Here is a 15050-nt window from a genome sequence, read left to right on the forward strand (position 1 = left end):
ACCATTTCTGTGTTAGGTCTGCGCTATCGGCTGATTTGTCACGTTTCTGCAAAACAATTTATATGTAAATACGCCTGCTCTCTGTAGCATACCCTGCTTTCCACTGGCCTCTGATTGGCATTACATTTTGATGGACAGCAATCTATACACGACTCCTTTTTTCCTGATATCAGTTTTTAGACACTGTAAAAAGTTACAGTCAAAAAAAAGTTACAGTCATTCATGTATTTTTGTATTTCCTTTAAAAGTTCCTGTTTCCCTTCATTAAAATAATACATATTCATTTTAGAAAATTGATACTCAAGAAAAGTAGAAAAGAGACTTTAAAATCCACCCATCATGCGACAGTTCAAAGACAACCAATGCCTTTATTTTATATATTTTTTAGTGCATAGTGTTTTTAAACATAAAAAACATCCCTGTGATTATTCTGTTGCACAATTTCACATTATTCCATTTTTACCTAACGTGGTTTCTGCACTTTAAATGTAATGTAGATCCCAAATTAAATGATGTCTTGGTTTAAAGAAACATCACCATTCTTTAGAAAGAAGATCTATCTTTAGAAAGTGAAAGTGCTTTAAAGAATACTCTTTAGCCTATAGGTATTAGATGTTAGTATATGCACATGAAAAATTGTAAACAGAGATTGTATCTTTCACAGCAGATTCCCTGGGAGGCAGGCTTGCAGTGGAATTATACTTTCTAAGTGATAGAATTTATAATTATTTAATGTTTTTATAGTAAGCATTTGTTATTTTATTATAGAAATAAAAATGATGAAATTATTAATATTGGGAAGTTAAATTAAAATAATAAGACTTTGAAAGTTAAGTATCTACCTTCTCAGTGTGACCTTTTTTTCCTTCTTATAATTAATTAAAAAAATAGTAATTAGGGGCGTCTGGGTGGCTCAGTCGTTAAGCGTCTGTCTTCGGCTCAGGTCATGATCCCAGGGTCCTGGGATCGAGCCCCGCATCGGGCTCCTTGCTCCGTGGGAAGCCTGCTTCTCCCTCTCCCACTCCCCCTGCTTGTGTTTCCTCTCTCTCTGTGTCTCTCTCTGTCAAATAAATAAGTAAAATCTTAAAAAAAAAAATAGTAATTAGGTGAGTTGGATAACAGTTTCAGAATATTGAATAAAAATTAGTTGTCTCCTGTTTAATTTATGCCTGAGACTACATCTGTGCATAAAGGGATGTACCTCATTTCGTATTCAAGGAAAAGTGTTGGTTTGATTTGAACATTGTTAATGAAACCGAATCACAAGTTCAAACCTTGTGTATTTAAGATAGCCTCATCCTTTTCTGAAACTGGTAACTTTCCAAGAGACTACAACAATGAACAATCTTGGCCATTCTGATTTCGTGTGAGCTCCCAGGCATGGGTGGGGATCGATGGAGGGGTCCGTGCACAAGTATCACCAGAGCTGGAATGAAAAAGCACTTGGAGGGGTGAGCTGCGTGGCCTAGGTTGTCCCTGGGAAAACAACACGGGGAGAGGGAATAAGCAGAGGGCCAAAGCAGGGTGTGCTGAGGTTCTTCATTCCAGTCAGAGAATCCCGCTGTTTGCAATTTGGCACTGCTACCTAGAGATGGTAATTTGATATGTGCCTCTGCAATCCTTACTTCTACAGGGTGAAGAATTAATTCACTTAGATGGAAAATGCTGCCCTGAATGCATTTCAAAGAATGGTTACTGTGTTGATGAAGAAAATGCAGAATTTGTGAGTATCAGGCTAGTAACTGGAGACGATTAAAAATTAATAATTCAAGATTAGTTTAATGAGGGGCCATTACCTTCTTATATCTTTCAACTATTCATTTGTTCAACAGATGTGATTGCGCACCTACTATGTGCCAGGTACTAGAGACACAGAAGCAAAAAGCAGATGGAGTCCCTGCTCTTATGGCGGGCTTATGCTCTAGTGTGGGGGCACAGAGGGCAGATGCCTGCCCACATCAAGGGGTAACAAGTAGTGCGCAGAGACTAGAGCAGCTAGAGAGGAGCTGAGCGGAGGGAGGTGCTTTTTTACATAAGGAGAGAAATTTGAGCGAAACCTAAACGAAGTGAGGGAGCAAGCCACACGGAGACCAGGGGAGAGAAAATGTGCTAAGAAGACAGGCCAGCAAATGCAAAGGACCAAAGCAGAGGTGTGCATGGTGCGTTTGGGAAACAAAGAAAGTGAATATGGCTGGAACCAAGTGAATGAGGGGAAAGGATTTGGCGATGAGGTCCACTACGTAGCTTGGACACCATGGTTTTACCCTGACACACACATGGGCGCTGTGCGAGCTTTGAGCAGCAGTGCTGTGACCTGCTTACTCGTGAAAGGGTCACTTCGGCCGCTCTGCGGGCGAGTGACAGAAGGGGGCAAGATTGGAAGTCATGGTCTGGTTGGAAGGTCTTCAGCAATAGTCCAGATGGTGGACTGGTGATGGTGTTTTGGTCGAGGGAGGAAGTGATAGAAAGTGATCAGGCTCTTGATTTATTTTGCAGGTAGAATTGAGAGGACTTTGAGGGATTGGATGGGGCGGTGAAATTTCATGCTAAGGTTTTATTTTATTTTTTTGCTTCAAAATGTACTTTATTATGTTATGTTGATCACCATACATTACATCATTAGTTTTTGATGTAGTGTTCCACAATTCATTGTTTGCGTATAGCACCCAGTGCTCCATGGAGAACATGCCCTCTTTAATACCCATCACCAGGCTAACCAGAAGACATGAACAGACATTTTTCCAAAGAAGACATCCAAATGGCCAACAGACACGTGAAAAAGTGCTCAACATCGCTCGGCATCAGGGAAATCCAAATCAAAACCTCAATGAGATATCACCTCACACCAATCAGAATGGCTAAAGTTAACATAAGTCAGGAAACGACAGATGTTGGTGGGGATGTGGAGAAAGGGGAACCCTCCTACACTGTTGGTGGGAATGCAAGCTGGTGCAGCCCCTCTGGAAAACAGTATGGAGGTTCCTCAAAAAGTTGAAAATAGATCTACCCTACGACCCAGCAATTGCACTACTGGGTATTTACCCCAAAGATACAAATGTAGGGATCTGAAGGGGTACATGTACCCCAATGTTTATAGCAGCAATGTCCACAATAGCCAAACCGTGGAAAGAGCCAAGATGTCCATCAACAGACGAATGGATAAAGAAGAAGTGGTATATGTATACAATGGAATATTATGCAGCCATCAAAAGGAATGAGATCTTGCCATTTGCAACGACTTGGATGGAACTGGAGGGTGTTATGCTGAGTGAAATAAGTCAATCAGAGAAAGACAAGTATCATATGACCTCACTGATATGAGGAATTCTTAATCTCAGGAAACAAACTGAGGGTTGCTGGAGTGCTGGGGGGTGGGAGGGATGGGGTGGCTGGGGGATAGACATTGGGGAGGGTATGTGCTATGGTGAGCGCTGTGAATTGTGTAAGACTGTTGAATCACAGACCTGTACCTCTGAAACAAATAATACATTATCTGTTAAAAAAAAGAAAGAAAGAAAGAAAGAAAGAAGATAGCAGGAGGGGAAGAATGAAGGGGGGGAAATCGGAGGGGGAGATGAACCATGAGACTATGGACTCTGAGAAACAAACTGAGGGTTCTAGAGGGGAGGGGAGTGGGGACAGGAGTCCGTCAACATCCTAGAGGAGAACATAGGCAGCAACCTCTTCGACCTCAGCCGCAGCAACTTCTGCCTAGAAACATCGCCAGAGGCAAGGGAAGCCAGGGCAAAAATGAACTATTGGGACTTCATCAAGATAAAAAGCTTTTGCACAGCAAAAGAAACAGTCCACAAAACCAAAAGACAGCCGACAGAATGGGAGAAGATGTTTGCAAATGACATATCAGATAAAGGGCTAGTATCCAAAATCTATAAAGAACTTATCAACTCAACACCCAAAGAACAAATGATCATGCTAAGGTTTTATTTCTAAGCCTGCGCTTTTAAAAATTACGTACCCGAAGGAAAATGTTTTTATCGTAATCTCTTCAAATTTGCTCTATTTATACAGCTCATATTTTCCACAGGGGGTTTTGGAATGTTGATAAATCATGTTCTAAAAAATAGGCCAGTTGATCATAAAGACAACTGCTTCATGGACCAATCAGAATAAGATGATAAGAATTGGGATTAAGTCCTCCGTACTTTTGCTTCGTGATTTGGGAAAATTGCATCTGCCAACCTGTATGTGCTGAGGAGAGAGCACTGTGTAGGGTTAACAGTGGGGGCTCTAAGTTCAAATACCTACTTTGCCACATACTGAGTGTAACCTCGGACAAGTTACTTAATCCTCATCTGTGAAGAACGGATAACAATAGTACCTACCTTATGGGGTGATTGAGATGATACCTGTAAAGCACTTAGAACAGATCCTGGCACATTAAAAAAAAAAAAAAAACTAAAAAATGGCATCATTGTTATTATGCTGTTGGCATTGTTTGTTTCAAAAGTGGTTTATAACTTAGTCATCCTTGTTTCTTTAGAATGTAGGAGATTAAAGGCTGCCTATGTATGTTGAATTTCTAATTTCTCAATCATAGTATCATTTTTCCTACCTGTTTTTGAGATAAATTAAGCCAGGTGGAATAAAGAAAAGCAAGTTGTTTAAAATGGGTCTAAATCCCCATAAATAATGCTGTGGTATCTTACAAGACTGAAGAGTTTGCCCCTACAGGCTTAGATCTCTTGACTATGAATCCTTCATGTGGAAGCAAATTGAAGCCAAGTGCTTAAGCACAAAGTGAGAATAAGAATTAAAAAAAAATTTCCGCGGCATGTTGTCTTCACCTCCTATCATATGCTTTTCTTGTTTTTTGACATATATAGATTTTTTTTCTTTTCATAACGAATGAAGGTGCATGTTACTTGGGCAAAATGGATAAGTCTTAAATGAGAAAATAAATAGATCAGCCTAATGGTGTTTTTAGTGGTATAATAAATACATTTCTCTTTGTTCCTAGATGTCTTCAAATGCAAGTGAAGTTAAGCGTATTCCAGTAAGTATAGATTTTTGACTGATACACAGATATTTATAGAATTGTTCTAAGCAATGAGCTACATCAACTGTCCTGGGGAACCTTAATGTCATAGTATTTCCGACAGTCATGTTTGATGGCACCATGGTCCAGTTAATGATAACTAAGACTTTAACTCATTGAAACTATTGCTCCTTCCCTTACCCTATTCCCCCCCCACAATTAATAATTAATACTTCTCCAACTACGAGCTCCTACACGTACCTTTCCCCATTTTTGTGATGATTTCCTCCTTCTGATTTTTTCTGGCCTAGAAAATTCAGTTTAACCATCAGTGAAATTTCATGTTCCTGAAAGCATGGAAAGTTTCTGGGGTTTGGGAGTGCTAGCTGCCCAAAACAAAGCTGAGTGTTCATTCTTTCAAGGTTTTTTGCAGGACAGCATTCAATGTTTTCTTTTAAGGGAAAGTGCAAGCATGTTTGTTCACACAAGCAAGCTTATAATTTTGGAAGTTATAGAAAAAGGGGGCTGGGGAGGGGCGCCTGGGTGGCTCAGTCAGTTAAGCGGCTGCCTTCGGCTCAGGTCATGATCCCAGGGTCGTGGGATCAAGTCCCACATCCTGCTCCCTGCTCAGTGGGGAGTCTGCTTCTCCCTCTACCCTCCCCCCCCCGCTCTCTCTCTCTCTCTCATGAGAGATCTCTCTCTCTCTCTCCCTCATGCTCTCTCTCTCAAATAAATAAATAAAATCTTTAAAAAAATTTTAAAAAAGGGGGGCTGGGAATCCAATCTGCCTTGAAATGGAAGAAAAGCCCTTCTGCCTTCTCAAGATAATATTCCTGATCTTTTTTCTAATATTGTCATTAATTTTTGCTAACTATAGCCACATTAATTGTTTGGAATGTTCAACATCAGTGGGCTTAATAAAAATTCTATCGGGGCGTCTGGGTGGCTCAGTCGTTAAATGTCTGCCTTTGGCTCAGGTCATGTGGGATCGAGTCCCACATGAGCGGGGAGCCTGCTTCTCCCTCTCCCACTCCCCCTGCTTGTGTTCCCTCTCTCTCTGTCGAATAAATAAATAAAATATTTTAAAAAATTTAAAAAAATTATCAAATATTGGTATTATAATATGCTCGAATATCCTTCCCTGTTTTACCTCCTTCATCACCGCAAAATATTCTGGTAGGAACCTTTGTCTCTTTCCTATCTCCAGGGTGAGTGGGATAGTGAGCAAAAAGGAATTGCTCTTTATAGTTCACTTTGAATCCTTCATCAAAGTACTAACGTTTATTACCATAATTTGCTTGGCTGAAAAGAATACTTTAACATGAGAAAACCCATGCACAACTACAGCCCACTAAAAACGGTCATACAAGAGCTGTCCTTTTGACAATATAATGACTCTACTGTTACTCTTACTTGAGTAACCATAAGGAAATTCAGGGCTTTAACCAGCTTCCCACTGTTATAAAGATTGTATGTAATGTACCTGCTAATCACTAAGTACATAGTAATCCCCTCTGGTGGTTTTTTTTGTTGTTGTTGTTGTTGTTGTTTGTTTTGTTTTGTTTTGTTTTGTTTTGGTGAGATAGGCTGAGAAACAAGTGTTATAGGCTTCATGCTTATTCCGGGAGCCCCAGAATGCTTTCCCAGTTTATCAGTGTGCCTGGGTTCTGCATTAAAACAAATCAATCATAAACAGAGAAGGAGAAATATCTTCCTTTTTTAATTTAGAACTCTTCAACTACTGTCCTGTTTCAGAGTTAGATTTGCATGGTAGGGAGCAGGACCTTCCTTTTGTCCTTAGGGAAATTGTAGGTTCTCCACCAGCAAACCGTCTTCTGAACTTTGGCCATTCTGATAGCGTCGTTCTTTACTGTTTCGTACAGGAGGGGGAGAAGTGGGAGGATGGCCCTTGCAAGGTGTGTGAGTGCCGGGGCTCTCAGGTCACTTGCTACGAGCCCTCTTGTTCACCGTGTCCAGTGGCCACACTAGCCCAGGTGGTGAAGGGACGGTGCTGTCCAGATTGTACCTCAGGTGGGTCCGTGTCTGATTTATTTCTGCCGAGATATTTTTACTGCCAAAAAGTTCAGAGAGATCTTTTTCCCTTCTTGCTTTTTTTTTTTTTTCCTCAAACCATCTACTAGGTTGGTTGGTTGGTTTGTCCCTTGCTAATTTTTCTACCAAATGATGTTACCGAATCTTTGTCTATGTATTTGCCAAACTCAACAGATTATGGGTATGTGATCTTGGGCAAGTCCTTGACCCTCTCTAAATCTTAATTACCTCCTTGGTAAAATGTGCCTTACCTACCTTGAAAACATTATTATGGATATTAGCATAAAGTAGGGAAACTTGTAAAGGCAAATACATGTGTTAGGACTGTCCCGTTGTTGGAGCTGTAAGAACAATTGCTGAAAGTTTGTTACAGGTGTTCATTTTTTTTTTTTTTTAAGGTGAGCTGTTAAACAGATGGTTCCTTTTGGAGTTCTCAAATGGGTTTTTGAAGTTTAAAGACTCATTAATTTCTTCCGAAAGAAAATTTTATCTACTTGTTCTGCAACTCTGCTTTCAAATCACCTGGGGTTGAATTAGTTCCAGTTAATAATTGTTGGCAAGCACTGGCGTTGCTCTGGCTGGGCAGTAATTTGCCTGTAAGCTTAGTCTCTCTTGGAAAAGTGGCATTTTCTTCCATTTGTATTTCATAATTAATTGTTTTCATCTGTGGGTCACAATTTTTCATATTGGCAGTTGCTTTTGTTGCACTCAACTTATTTTGGCTAATCACAGTGTTTCTATGAAGAGCTTATGGGAAAAGCGAAGCAACTTTGTGGTTTAATTATCTTACCTTTAGCAAAGTGGCTCCCTGGGCTTTCCAGAACAAATATTTAGCATATTAAAATGTACTATACCTTAAAAATCGGGTCCTTGACAACTTCAAAACCTGAAAGAAGTCCTTTGCTGACAATTGCCACTGAATTCAATAATAATCCCAGTTGTTGGGAATGAGATTTGAATTTTGGAGAAAAAGAAGAAAGCCTTTTTTTTTAGAAAAAAAGAAGAAAGCTTTTTTTGAGAAAATAACTTTTTTAAAATTGTGTTTTGTCTTAACTTTCTATGCATGCCAAAGCTTAAGAAGAATGTCTAAGAAATCATGAATTATTGAATTCATTTAAATCATATATTACGGAGCTGGTAATTCCTGTTTGCAGAGGCATTCCAGCAGGTAGAAGCATTAATAGGACCGTTCAGTCATGTTTTTAGTGTCTTCAGTTTGGAGCTACCAGAGACAGTAATAATATTTCAGACAAGGAGAGGTTCTTTGAAATCTTGCACTGAAGTCACTTCTGCTATTTGGGGGCTTTTTTCATACCTAAGTTCCAGAGTTTTCTGTTCTTCATATTCTATACAGCTGCATATACTCTGTAGATTCTTTCTTGGAAGAATGTGAAAGAAATCCTATGGTCTTTACTAAATTCTCTCTTCTTTGTCCCTGATTGTAGTTCGTTGCCACCCAGACTGCTTGACCTGCTCTCAATCTCCGGAGCACTGTGACCTGTGTCAGGACCCCACAAAGTTGCTGAGGAATGGACAGTGTGTACATAGCTGTGGTCTGGGATTTTACCAAGCTGGAGCTCTCTGTTTAGGTATGGCCCTGGGCAGACAGCCCAGAGGTGGACTGAGGCCCACTGTTGTCAAGGAGGGGGTCCATGCATGCAGGAAATGCACAACTTCCAAAGACCGTTAGAGGGTAGTCACATCAGCCATGGGTTACTTGGCATCTCTACCCAAAGGTCTCTTGCTTCTAACATTTCACAGGTGTTTTGATGCTTACTGAGAGATAGGCGATGTGGAGGTCAGATGTTACTAAGTAGTCGTGATGTGATTTTTCATTTTTTGAAGACTTTCAAAGTTAGTAATATCTCCGGGATTCTTGGTGTCATTTATTACAACACTCAGTTAATCCAAGATAGAACTTTAGAACTGACATGTGCATTTGAGATCTCTTACTAGAACTTTCTCATTTTGCAAGTGGGGAACGTGGGGGCCAGAGAAATCAACTGGTTTGCTCAACATCACACAGATAATCGGTAGTAGAGCTTATCTCCTGTGAGTTACTGGGAGATCCAGAATGGGTTCATGTCAATTTTCAGAGTTTTTATGCATCTGAGAAGCTCTTACCTGGCAGAATTTGGCTTGTTTGAGGCCAGATGATCGTTACTTTTTCCCCTATCTCTGACTCGTGGAGTTAATTATCCATTTAGGAGTGTGTTGGTTTATACCCCAGCTGTGAGTATTTAACTCCTCTGTGCCTCAATATTCTTATCTGTAAAGTGGAGTAATACTGACTAGTACCTTCCTGAGAGAGTTCTTATGAGGATTAAGTGTGTTAATACACATGAAGTGTCTAGAATAGTTTCTAGGATATTGTCAAGCCTCAATAAAGCTTAACTGCTTTTATTATTTTTGTAATTATTTACTTCTCCCTACTTTCCTGATTCCTGATCTTTAGCCCTTTTGAAAGTTATTTCTATCTCTGCCATGGGTTGTGGAAGAAAAGAGACAAGGGATATTCTTCGGAAATGGTTGAGGGAGAAAGATATTGGGGGCTACTGGTTAAGAAGAGCAGACTCAGCAGCCCCTGGCTTCAAATGCCAGGTTCATGTGACCTTGGGCAAGTGACTTAACCTCAGGGAGCTTGTTCCTCATGTGAAAAATGGGGGTTTATAATATCTACCCAGAGGGGTGTTGTGAAGATTAAATGCCTTCCTACATAGAAAGCACTTCATGCAGAGCCTGGCGTGAAATATGTGCCATATAAATGAAGGCTGGTAACGTGACTCTCCTGCCTTTCTTGTTCTCAGTGTCTCCAGAGCCTGAGAATTGGGCTATGTAAGAATTGGCACCGGGGTGGCATCTTTGAGCTAATCAGAGCTGCCCCTTTTTTCTTTCCCCCACCCGTACCCGGAGCTAGCCTGCCAGCCGCAGTGCTCCACGTGTACCAGTGGGCTGGAGTGCTCGTCCTGCCAACCTCCACTGCTGATGCAGCATGGCCAGTGTGTATCCAGCTGTGGGGACGGCTTCTACCAAGACCGCCACTCCTGTGCAGGTAAGCCCTGGCCCAGCCACCCAGAAAACCACCCCCACCTCCAAGAGATCCAGGGCCACCAGTTGCTGTGAGCAGTTTTTCAAGTATTGAGAAGAAGCTCTGAGCGAGACCCCTGATGGGCCGAGAACTGTGGATGAGAGAGATGACACATGCTTTTATAAGCTTATTGGTGCTTTGGTGATGTGTGCGTGTGTGGTAAGATTTCTCAAAGTCCTTCTGCACATGCCTAGGGGCCCTGGAACAGTTCTTAATTCAGTTCAGGATGGTGTTCAGCATTGTGTCGTAAGTTCGATTCCTTCCTTGTGTGCATACGCAGTGCTTAAATGAAAATGAAGGGAGAAAGAGATCTATATTTTTTCAAAACTTTATTTCTACTTGAAGAGTGAAGGAGAAACAGAAATAAGCAAGTGACATCATGATAGGAAACTTGGACAAGCAAAACAGATGATGGCATTTACATTTACTCTTACTTTAGTATCTCTATACTTTAGTAGCTTTGTGTGTCTAAATGAAGAACTAGTCGAAGTTCTTAATATTATCTTAGTCTTCTGGAAGTCAGAGTGGTCTTAATGCAATTTGTTGCTTATACTGGGCCATTTTTTCAGTAGTGATTATAATCTTGAGTATAAGTAAAAAAGTAAATGTATAAAGAATTTTTTAAATGCAGGAATAGAAAAAATAAATAAATAAATGCAGGAATGGGAGACGGGGTGGAAGCAAAGACCGAGGGTGGAGTTCTAAGCTTGTCTGCAGGAGACAGAGGATCAGGTGTGCTCAGAACCTAAGGCAGGGTGCTCAGTGGCAGGCAAACCTGAAAAGGCAGACAGGCCAGAGGGAGGGTCTTGGATGTCTTACAAGGAACTGCGGTAGCTAGGTTCTGCAGCTGAGCAGGGCAGAGTGCAGAGATGTGGTGAGCAATGAAGGTGGGCCAGTCTGAGGGTCCGCTCATATGCTTCCTCCTTTTATGCTCTTGGTTAGATTTTCAGGAGGATCGTTTGGAGGGAATAGAGTAAAAAAGAGTAAGTACATGGTATTTACTGGCTCTGAGCGCTGAACGAGCTCTGTGGTATGTGAGGTCCTATGTGGAAAGTCGGCTGGCCTCCATTCCAGGTTGTGCACAGAAGCAGCATCCACAGGCTGATGGAAACCATCTTGAAGGGAAACAGCCGTAGTACTGTTTATGTCGTACAGATAGGAGGACGGCAGGGCCTACCCTGGAGCCAGTTACAATATAGAATAGAAGACTTGCTAGCTCTTTGCAACCCGTAAAAATATCTTCTGTATCCCCAGCGTCAAAGGCTGCACAAAGTGTTCAGCGGTTGTTCAGCAGTTTGTTGAACAAGTGTTTGATGAATGAGGAAACGTATTACCATTTGGGGATCTTTGAAGGGCCAGTGTTTCAGTAGGAGTCTCAGCCATAAAAGATAAAAGGACCCTTAATGTTTCTTACTTACCGTGTTCTGTTTACCTTTATTTTAGAACAGGTTCAAAGTGGGCACATCCAAATGCCTTCCTAAGTGTATAATGGTTGGGCAATTTAGGTAAACTGCTAAAATTTCAATTCGATGAAGTTACTGAATGTAGTCTCTTCTCCTTTCTTCTATCCCATCAAAGAGACTGCCTGCTAGCACTCCTGTGACAGATTTGCCTTTAAAAAGGGAATTAATTCCCCCTTGATTTTATTCTTCCCTCCGTAACACCTTCCCCCATCCACACATCCCATATACATATTTACTTTTTTCTCCCTTTCTTTTGGGGGGCCATTTTCCTTTCTCCCATGTCCGGTGTTTTAGTGGGGGATGTTCATGCTGTTATAGGGCACTTTGAAATGGGTAATGTTTCATTTGATTACTGGTTTACGTAGCTGACTGCTTCCACATTCCATCCACACACCCACACACAAATGCCTCTGGTAGAAAGTTGCTGGGAAAATTTGTTCATGCTCCCTCCAGGGAATTAAACCAATTTGCTTTAGTTCAGCCTGGTTGCATTTTTATGCATAAAATGAGAAGAAAGAAGAGAGCAAGAAGAGAGAGCGAGCGAGAATGATCTTAAAAATTAAAGCTAAACTTGTGATCAATTTCCATATACTGTTTCAATGCTGAGACAGCCCAAATAAGCTTTCCAAATAAGCTTTCTCATTATTGGAATTTTTTGTTAACATTTGTGCTTGTGCTATTTTTGGTGGCTTTTCACCATTGACTTTGGAATTCGGTCAGTCAACCAGGGCTCTTCCAGCACGTGCTGCACTTTCCAAGAAGAAGCCTGACATTTTATGGTAACAACAGGTTTTTCTGGATTGATTCCTCTTGGCAGGGTCATTTATGTGGTGACCGGCATAATTTGCCACTTTATTGACCGATCAGAACCAAAAGAAAGTGAACACTGTGCTGAGGAAATTAATTACCAGAAGTTTGCTGGAAATTACCTAATATTCATGCTCACTGTGTGGAATACAGGGCTGAGAGACAAATAGGGGCAGAGCCAAGTGGCACATAAACACATGGCTCTTCAGCACGAGAGTGGGAGCAGGTACACCAGAGGGCCGAAAGAAGGCATGGAGTCCTGCCAGAGAATTGCATCCTCAGGGGTCCTTATCATTTTCCCTTTTCCCTTGAGTTTTGTGGTATACACGCCCATACACACAGGGGCAGATGAATGTGTTTGTGTGTGTGCAGATACTAATGTTATTACTACATTCTGGTGCTTGATTAAACTGAATAGTGTTGTAAACACAGACCACATTATGCACCTGCGTACCAGTCACTGCTTTATTTCCTCGGCCTTCCCCAGTTTTGAAGTTTGGTGCTTCGATCGCTTCACCTGAAGGCTCAGCACCACCCAGTCTTTGTACCAATCTAAGTCGGGGACAGACAAGATAGAAGTTGCCCCTTCTCTACAGAAGGTAGGGCCAAAGATTAGTCACCTTCTCAGGGACCAGAACTCATTTTTTAGACCTGGCACTTGGGCTTCTGCCTTAACCCCTCGGCTTCCTCTGCCACCAGCTGGATCTGGTCCAACATCCCTGTTGCCCAGGGATGCCCTGTCCCACTCTTGCTGACCCTGTGGACATCAGGTTCTGGACTGGGCTTCTCCTTTGGTTCCTTCTACCTTGTCTGTTGTGACCCATTTCCAGGAATTAACAGCCTGTCCCTGAGTCACCCCAGCCTGATGGTCAGGCTTGACCCAGGTAAGGATGCTCCTTGCTTGCCCCATCTACCACATGACCTTGCACCTTTCCTGCATGGCTCTTGGGTACCACTTGTCCTGGATTTATTGTGGTCTCTCTACCAGAGTGGTGGTTCCATTACCTCTTCTTAGAAACCCTGTTATGGCAATCTAACTCTGGATCCAGAGTCAGCTCACCATGCCCTGAAAACATTCTTCCTTACCTGTCTTGCCCCTCTTTTCAGTCAACCCCTGTTCCACTCTGGTGGGACCGCTGAACTATTGCACACACAAATCCTAGGCACAGGAGCCCATAAGAAAAGAAAGTTGAAAACAACCAAACTAACACACACCATTCAAGATTCGTTTAAAAAAAGTAGTTCATAAGACTATAACTTTGAGTAAAGAAAGAGTAGAATTTAGCCCATTTTCATATGTGAGTCAGTGTTTGATTTGTCCAATCCAAACTTCCAGTATTCACAAAGGCCCGAGGATGGAGCTGTGTGCACCCTGTGGCAAGTGCTCCCTTCATTCTGCAAATCCAGAGATGGGAGGGAGTGTGACACAGTGCTTAAGACTGTAAGCTCGGGAGCCAAACCACCTGGATGCCAGTCTTGGCTCTGTCACTACAAACAGTATTTTTTTTTTAAACTCCACACTTCAATTGCCTATGGGTAAAGCAGCGACAGTAATGTCTGCCATATAGCCTGGTAGTAAGGATTAAAGGAATAGATTCACATATGTCATTTAGGATGGTGCCTGACATTTAGTTAGCCCTCCATATGGGTTGGGAGACTTGTATTTCTGCTTTTCATTGTCCGTCTTCCCTGTTCCATTTCGCTCTCTCCTACATTCATTCTCCTTGGACCACTGCTTGAGGTCCTGAGGATATGAAGAGAAATAAGACTCTATCCTAGAGTTTCCTATAAGTGAGCTTGCAATTAAGGCAGGGTTAGCTGCTGGTTACAGGGATGTAAAAAAATAATCACAGAAACATGCAAATCCGTGCAGTTTAGTCTATATCTGATTGCTGTGTGGTCTTAGACTTTGAAGCTTGAAGAACCAAGCAATTTTACAGGTTTGTATGAAGGGGGGATCATTTTGATTCTTACCTCTGCCACTTACTGTTACCTGGCTTGGCACGGGCCATTTAACTGCTTTGAGCCTCAATTTCCTCAACTGTAAAAGGGGGACAATGTCATCTGCTTTAAACCATTATGATGAACATTAGAAAAGATATTTGAAAAACATAAATATGTTATGCCTGGCACATAGTGTGTGGCCAAAAGAGGCAGCTATTGTCATCGAATCCGTTCCTTTATTTTTCAATTTATGGGAATGAAAATCAAAAATCACTTACATTAAGAAACAAAGAGTTTTGTGCCATTTGCATCTGATTTCAAATAAAATCTTTCATATGCTATGGAGAAGTAAATATAGGGAACAGTTTACTGTATTCATCACAAGTTAAAATCCTTTTATTCTTTTAAAATGCTCAGATTAAGTGTTGAGAGTTTGGAATTTTGTTTCTTAGCCAATATTATGGTATAATTAGAGGGAAAACTTAGGGTAACTGAGCCTGTAAAATTTACGTAGGGGATGCTGACCTAGTTGCGATTTAAAAGCTGTAGTTTGAACAGAGGAACTTGTAAAGTTAATTATTTGTTGGAATTTTGTTTGACCAGAGCAGCCCAGCCATTTGTGGAAATGAAGCACTGACCCTTGGAGCCACAGGTCCAAGGCAGTGAAGACTTAATGAGTCTTGGCATTATGTTCCAGCAT

General features: G+C 41.4%; 1 protein-coding gene across 3 annotated transcripts in view; it reads left to right on the forward strand.

Annotated features, from left to right (window-relative positions):
- FRAS1 (Fraser extracellular matrix complex subunit 1) overlaps positions 1-15050 on the forward strand; it is a 404840-nt gene that overhangs the window by 178379 nt on the left and 211411 nt on the right. For all 3 annotated transcript variants that reach the window (XM_025887777.2, XM_073891815.1, XM_073891816.1), the window contains exons 10-14: positions 1634-1723; positions 4979-5014; positions 6880-7027; positions 8494-8637; positions 9966-10100. In XM_025887777.2, the coding sequence (XP_025743562.1) occupies positions 1634-1723; positions 4979-5014; positions 6880-7027; positions 8494-8637; positions 9966-10100 (553 nt within the window). The remainder of the gene's footprint in view (positions 1-1633; positions 1724-4978; positions 5015-6879; positions 7028-8493; positions 8638-9965; positions 10101-15050) is intronic.

The sequence above is a fragment of the Callorhinus ursinus genome, unplaced genomic scaffold (assembly GCF_003265705.2).
Source record: "Callorhinus ursinus isolate GAN/ISIS: 27379988/994484 unplaced genomic scaffold, GSC_fseal_2.0 scaffold4, whole genome shotgun sequence".
Lineage (NCBI taxonomy): Eukaryota > Metazoa > Chordata > Mammalia > Carnivora > Otariidae > Callorhinus > Callorhinus ursinus.